Source organism: Ornithodoros turicata, chromosome 4, assembly GCF_037126465.1.
Source record: "Ornithodoros turicata isolate Travis chromosome 4, ASM3712646v1, whole genome shotgun sequence".
NCBI lineage: Eukaryota > Metazoa > Arthropoda > Arachnida > Ixodida > Argasidae > Ornithodoros > Ornithodoros turicata.
The window spans coordinates 60,138,096-60,145,873 of NC_088204.1; the positions used below are offsets into that span (position 1 = coordinate 60,138,096).

The 7,778-nt window shown below is 44.3% G+C and overlaps 1 protein-coding gene across 1 annotated transcript; it reads left to right on the forward strand.

The window, feature by feature from the left end:
• The first annotated feature begins 1,131 nt into the window (after nt 1–1,131).
• On the forward strand, nt 1,132–2,084 carry LOC135393252 (uncharacterized). Its single transcript, XM_064623734.1, has one exon. It carries the CDS (start codon nt 1,246–1,248, stop codon nt 2,053–2,055), a length of 810 nt encoding a protein of 269 aa, XP_064479804.1. The 5' UTR covers nt 1,132–1,245; the 3' UTR covers nt 2,056–2,084.
• The last annotated feature ends 5,694 nt before the right edge of the window (nt 2,085–7,778 follow it).

Sequence of the window (7,778 nt, forward strand, 5' to 3'; positions counted from 1 at the left end):
CGTGTCTTGCCCATCGCTCAGGCTTGCCTTATCATGGACTGAAGACTTGTTCCTATATATTTTTTTTTTATTGTTGGAGAATGTGCGCATCCCAACGACGTAAAAATACTTGTGTAGTGTGTACGCGTGACACCGAATGAACTTGGGCAAAACAGGGTGCTGACAGAGCCCGAAGGGCTGTCCTCACGCAGTTCTGTAACAACCGCTCCATTACCGGAAACTGTAACGGAAAGGTAACGAAAACGAAATTGAAGTGCTGGTATCAGAAACAGATTACAAAAACGAAAATATAGCACTAACGAAAATAGAAACGGTAACCAAAATACGTCCACTTCCCTGCTGCTCGGTGCCACAGTGTCGCACGTGCACGACGGAGCCTGGCGTGAACTTCCACCTGTACCCCAAAACGAGGAAGCTGCGAAACGCTTGGTTGGTGAAGTTACGTATGGGCAAAGAGACCAGTATTGACGCCCGGGTATGCAGTAAACACTTTACAGAAGATGATTTTGTGTACGCAGTCGGATCAAGAATGTTTGGTAAGCAGTTACAAGCGCCGATAAGCAGCGATTTTTACTTCTCACGATGAGTGCTGAACCAGCGTGTTCCGTACAGACTGGAAAAGGCGCTGCTTGTTACCCGAAGCAGTCCCTTCACAGAATTTGCCAGTACGGCCTCTGGATCGCGAACATCGTGTTGGACGTCGCCTAAACAGGAACCAGAAACATTTGACAGGTAAGTGATCTTTCTTGCTTGTGGTGCTGGCTCGCCTGCGCAGCATGAGCTACGGATTGAGTCCAGTTGATAGTTCATGATAGTAACTAAGTTTCTCATCGATGTGTTGCTTTGCCATCTCCGCGTAGACGTCGAGCCTTTGGCAGCAATCTTCACGCAGGAGGCACCCTGCATGTCACCTGCTAGGGATCAGGAAAGTAGCACCAGCTCTGACACCATAAGCCAAGAAGGGCAAGGCTCTCCACAGGAAGATTTGTGCTCAATTAATGATCAAGGTAAAAAAGCGATAGCCTTTGAGGCAAGTATTGCAGTCCTCATAATATTTCAGACGTTCCAGCAAAAGCTCTGACGTTCACGAGCGATAAAGGTGTCCAGGCAAACACGCTGCGGTCCACGCGGGATCAGCCACTCAGTATACGCAACGTGAAGAACGAAAAGGACCTGAATGTACTGACTGGACTTCCGTGTTTTAAATTGTTTTATAACATTTGCGACATATACACCGACAGTCGTATGCTCATGCAGACAAAAGGCTTTTGCATTTCAAACGAAGACGCAGTGCTGCTGACACTAATGAAGCTGTATCATAACTTGTCATTTTCTATGCCTGGAGTACTTTTTGGGGTTCACCGAACCACCGCTTCAGACATTTTCAAGTCCACCTTGTTAGTTCTCGCTGAAATTCTGAAAACTGCTGTATTTTTGCCAAGCAAAGAAGCCGTTGAAGATAACTTGACTGTGTACCTGAAGAAGTACCCTCATGTAAGAGCTGTTTTAGACTGTACCGAGATCTCAATTCAGCGACCAAAGGACTTAGAATCCCAGCTATTGACGTACAGTTGGTACAAAGGACAGTACACGGCTAATGTGCTTGTACGCGAAACATCTGGGGGTCACATTAGCTACATAAGCAAGGCATATGGTGGAAGGGCATCGGACTCTCTCATAACAAAGGAAAGCAATATACTGGACATGTTTTTGCCTGTTCTTGATAGTGTGATGGTTGACAAAGGCTTTTTAATTGATGAACTGTGCCTGAATCGCAACATAGCAATGGTTCGTCCTCCATTCTTGCGCAAGAAAAAGCTACTTCCAAAACACGATGCCGAGAGAAGCCAGAGCATTGCAGCTGCTCGTGTCCATGTTGAGCGGGCGATTCAGCGCATGAAACTGTACAAGATTTTCACATGTCGCATGAGAACTGAAGTGTTCCCGTACATTGATGACATTTTGCGAGTTATAGGTGGGATTGTAAACCTTTCCAAGCCCATCTTCAGTGGTGACAAGTTTTTGGAGCAGAGAAGCTTTGAACAAAATGGATAGAAGTGTACAATGCTTAATGTGGAAAATGCAAGGTATGGCACAAAAATAATTTTTCATCATGTGTGAGTAGGAAGGCTCTTTTATTCATTGCACATTGTGGTAACCTCTATGTATTGGAACTTTACTAATATGAGCACAATAAATATCATTTGTGACAAGAGTAAGTCTACTTCTTACTCAGTGGTAAGTTGCAAAACGTAGGCCTTAGAACTTGAGTAACACGAGCACAATAAATATGCATTGTGACAAGAGTAAGTACTTTTTACTCAATGATGTATTGCAAGATACTATAGGCCCTTGGACTTGACTAACATGGGCACAATAAGTATGATTTGTGACTAGAGTAAGTACTTCTTACTCAATGATGTATTGCAAAACGTAGTTCTTGAAGAAGTATACTGCTCTTTCTACAACAGTGTTAAAAAATTGTCTGCCAAAATGTACAGGAAATAACAGGAAATTTTCACTGCTCTGAAAAACAAAAACATCTGCAGTTGCAGCTTGTGAAAGTCCCATCTGGACCTGCACTTGGTAAAAGTACTGACTGGCCCTGTTTAGGCAAATATTTTCAGTGTCACCCACGGTTTCGGTTGCTTTAAACCGTTCTAGGCTGATGGGACACTTTCCAGCTCGCGGCGAGAACAACAGTCACATGTCACAATACCGCCAGGGCTGGCCCCAATGCATGGATGCTGCCTTAAAATAAGAAGGCCGGAGCTTTGGACTTTGATGCTTCTCTTTAGCTGCATACGCCTCTCTTGTTGTCGCTTCAAGTGATATCCCTCTTTTCATTGCAAATGTTTGTACGGTGCTTTCTCTCATAATACTTTTGAGCAGGTTCCTTACATCATGTGGACATACTTTTGTTTTGATTGTGTGGGCTCTAGTATACACACTGTAAGCAATCGATGCAGTAACAAGTCCCTTTCTTTAGGACATCCAGAGCAGTGACTCTGCTTGATGCTCTGTGATTCTTGCTATTCTTTCGATGTTCATATCTGTGAATGTCTCCTGAAGGTACGTGTAGCTACCTTCTGTAGTACAGGCTCCAGTGGAAACAGCTTCTCTGGTGGCCTCAGTAAGAGTGAGTGGCCTGACCAGGCCAAAGCTGCGCTCCTCCGCAATGGTTCTATCAGGTACCTGCTGCTGAGCTCCACTTGTGCGATTTTCTTGAACAGGTAGCCTTGGTGCCCAACAGTGGTCTTGTGCATCCACAGTCTCACTGTTGGCAGTCTGGTCCACAACGGAGGCATAGCTCGGACCTCTTGCATTGCCTTCATTGGTTCCTAGAGCGCAAGACGTGCAGTGGGCAACATTGGAGGGGACATGGAATGACATGATCAAAATAATGGACGCAAGTGTATGGGCTCGACATTTCTTAGCATTACAGAAATGATAAGCGTATAGGATAGCCATATTACAAAACGTGTACAGAAAATCCCTCATAATATCTCTTCAGCACAGCTCTAAAAGAATTTTAACAGGATTACGGAACATATTTCCCACAAAATTTCTTGGACAGTTTTCATGAGAAATCCCTCGAGGTATCTCATCATTTCTCATAAGTAAAAATCACACAAGTTCCTTCAGACTTGCACGTGTGTCTCACCTGTTTTCCCATTGGTTTTCTGTTGGGGAAAAGTTTCCTTAAAGAATGAAATCCCTTATTGAAAATCCCTTATTGAAAATTATTTCTTGTTGGCAGCAGTTCCATTCATACATGTTTTCTACATATTTCCCATACCCAAGGCCAGAATAGAATTTCTCATGGAAATTTTTGTCTGGAGGGCGTACAAAGCAAACATATACCCCGATGCGTCATAAGAACAGGAAAGATCAGAAAACTTTTGGGCTAATTACATAGAGAGGATATTGATATGAAACATGCATAACAAGGTAATGCAAATGCTATCTCACACCCTCAAAGCATGCCTGGAAGCATTCTTTCGCCCAAATGTGTTGCCGAACTCAATGCTGTCCTTGTGGCGGAGTGCATTTGATGCATGTTGTAAGCCATGAAGCAATATGCTGAGGATGTCTCCATCAGGAAGTTTGACCACGTCTCTTTTCACCTGCGCCACAATGAGATGTCATTAGCCTCCACTGGTTTTTGGCACCCAAGCAGACTCCTTAAAGGGACAGTCTGGAGACCCCGGTGCAAAACTCAACTGGTCTCATCACATGATTCCTCATCATTTCCTTTGACCACATAGCAAAATACCGCACCTGTATTCACTTCCTAAATTTACGACAGCATATCAAGGATTGGGACCTTGCTCCGAATGTAAGCTATACTGAGAATGTTGCGCTGTTATTTTTCTGCCGTTTGCTCATTTTGCCGGTTTTAATAACCACATCAAAACCGGGTACATTACCGTTACATGCACAATAAGTACGAATGGAGCAGGACCTAATTCGCACTAAATCTAAATATCTCCAAAAGTCTAGACTGTCATGTTAAGGGCAGGGTGGATGCTGGTTTGCTTAACATTTGCTTTCAGTTGGCACACTGCGAGCACTTCTCGCAAAAAAAAAAAAAAAAAGTGTAATGTTGGGTCCTGTGTAGCTCAGGTGTGGGCTGCCATGCATGTACACATTAAACTAAGCATACATGCTAACCTTTCTGGTACAGAACATGTCCACCATAAACCTTGAAGTGTACTTCTGCTTCACACCTGCTTTCTGGACTTCTCCCCATTGTTGAGGCAGGTCAGTTGATGACAAGACATCAAACGTCTGTGCAGAATGGACATGCAGGAGTAGAGCCACCATGCTTGCATTTGTGCTGGCTAAGAGACGCATTTAGCATAGTTAGTGACAAAGTTTTACTTTCCTTTCATCAGACAAGGTGCAGCACTTGCAGCTCTAACTAATGTACTACCTTGGAACAGCATCTGTTTGAATTTGTTATGCTCTTTGGAGGGCTTTCATCAACACTGACAAGTTCCGACAAGAGACGAATCGAAACAAGCTTGCAGGTCGCATAGTGTGTTCCTTTGCGGCCAGATTTGCTCTGTATCTTACTTTAGTGGCTCGTTTTTGACAAAATTCGCAAGGATCTCAGTACGAATTAATTTTGGCTTACCGCTCACTGTCAAAGACGTTTCGGCCATGTCTTGTGGAGACTTGAGACGGCTCGGGGATGCCGGAAGCAGCGCCAGAGATTACAATTACCTGGGGCGTGCAGATCATCAAAATCGGCTGCTTTTCCCTATCACGAGTCTTTACCTTCAGTTCCAAATTGCTGTCAACAAGCTAGAAGCCAGGGTATTCAGCGCAAACCGTCAATAACTGCTGAAAGGTCAGATATGCCGATTTTGGAGTGCCGCAGAACTGAGCGATACTCGCTCTGTGTGTTCATTAGCGAACACTGAATATGTGTGCGAAATATCTTGCTCCAACTGTTCGTAGTTTTTTTAGAAAACATTTTTTTTAGTTCCCACGCCTGCCTGCCAGACCGTCGCAAACCCTGCGCACGGGCGCACCGACGTCACTGCTCTTGGTTTATCTGTCTTTGGCTTGGCATGGACTGTTGGCTTGGCCGCTTGGCTTCTTTCGTTTCGTCCTCTGCGCATCGTACATAGGAGAACAGCTGTTATGTTATTGCTAAGCCGGAAACAAAGCATGTGAATATTTTTTTTTTTTTTTTGCACAGCGTCGTTTGGAAAGTGACGATGATTCATGATGATTCAATTCTAATGGCGCGAAAGCGACAAAGGCCATAAGCGCCAAGACTGTGGTAATGAATGAAATAGGGTTAAGATAAGTCGATTAGGGTAAACATAAGCATTTAAAAGGTGGCATAAAACATGACCATGGAAATTAAGAAACAGGCAATCATAGTGCATTTAAAAGTCCTATGTCCCTAAAAAGCTAAAAGTTCTTGAAGGGGGAATAAGAGGTTCGTCACCCAGCAAAAGGGCCGGATGTAGTGGTGTGTGATCTCGATAAAATTCATGAAAATGACGACGACGATGATGTTCGTGTGATGGACAGGTGATCAGGATGTGTAGCACAGAGAGTTGCACACCACAGCGCAAACACTGGGGTGCATCCTCCTTGCGCAGCAGAAAACCATGTGTCAAGTGTGTGTGCCCTATCCTCAGCCGGCTCAAAATGATTTAAAAAAAACGATTTTCGAAACGGAAACTGGAACTGCCTATAGTACCCTTAATGAGATGTAATTTGTTCATTTGTAGATAATCCCAGTCTCGCTGCCATGCTTCATGGATTTTCCTCTTCAGGACCGATCGAAGGTCCTGATAAGGAACCTCGAAGGGAGTTGTATCACTAGAAAGAGCTGCTGCTGCTGCAGCGTCCGCGAGTTCGTTGCCGGGTATACCCACGTGGCTTGGCACTCAGCAGAGCATTATTGAGAGACCTTTCCTGGTAGCTCTGAAAGCCAGGCATTGTGCACGTTGTACAAGAAGTTTTTTTTTTTTTTTTTTTTTTGCGGGCTGAGGCTACATATGGCTTGCAAACAGCTGAGGGAGTCCACATATATAACCGACTACTTGATGTGATGTTGTACAATGTGATTTAATGCTAAAATTACACCATATACTTCTGCACTGAAGATAGAAAAGCTGTTTGTCAGGCAGTGGGACTTCGTACACGTGTCAGTTACCATTGCGCACGAGACCCCGGTTTGTGTTTTAGAGCCATCCGTGTAAAAGGCTATGTGGTCTCCAAAACCTTGTTTCAAGGCTGCAAATTCCTGCTGGAGCACAACATGTGGCGAATCCTGTTTTTTAAATTTTGATAGTGAAAAGTTACATTGTGGAGGTGGCTGCCATGGAGGAACCCTTGCACCAGTTTCCAACACGAAACAGCTACAATGTGTGAACCCATAGCGTTGAACATCTTGCAAAAGGCGCATGCTAAGTGGTGGGACGATCGTGGGTCTATTAATGAAGTGTTGTTTAAAGCACGTGTCCGTTTGGAAAGTGCAGTTCCTTGTTTTGACCTTGCCTTTTATGGGCTGGAGCGATATGATACGTGATATGCCACGGCGAAGTTGTCGAGAATGCGACGGTGCTACGCTGTTAGAACAATTCATCGCAGCATTCAAGTGTTACCTATTATAAGCTGTAAAAAGACCAAGCAGTGCGAAGCTCTTGGCTGACAGCGGTGCCTGGTAAGTTCCACTCCAAGGATTTCCTCCAAAAATGTTATCATAGGTTAGACGCGACTCCAGAGGCAATTTGGAATCTCGGCACGAAATCGTCTGATGAAAATCTGAGATGCCCGACACACAAGTTTTGGACGAGCCACGGTGGATCAAGGCAAAAAACGTGAACAAAAAGGTAAGTCGAGGTTCAGATATCAAAATAGCAACCTTCATAAATCGATTGTGCAGCTGTTCTACTGCGCTTACTCTAATATACAACAACACAACACAAGATTAACAACACAACAGTATCGACAATCAAACTTGTGAATTACCACAGGTGCACGCTGAAGACGGAAATGAAGCAGGATCTGGCTTGCACCTGGTGCATGAAGAAATTGCTGGCACGTTAGTTGCAGCCTAGCTGCCACCAACAGGTACGACAATGTGATGTTATAATTTGAGTATTCATTTATGTTCCACTTTTCATGGGCGCTCTCATGCAGACATCCTGACACCACTCTTAAATCTGCCCTCATCGTTACAAACTGTGCTTTCAGGGTGGAAAACAAACGTTGCCATTCTGATGAGCTGCTATCTCCCAGTTCAAGCA

Coding starts and splice junctions, on each gene's coding strand:
- LOC135393252 (XM_064623734.1), top strand. CDS start 1,246: ATGCTCATGCAGACAAAAGGCTTTTGCATTTCAAACGAAGACGCAGTG.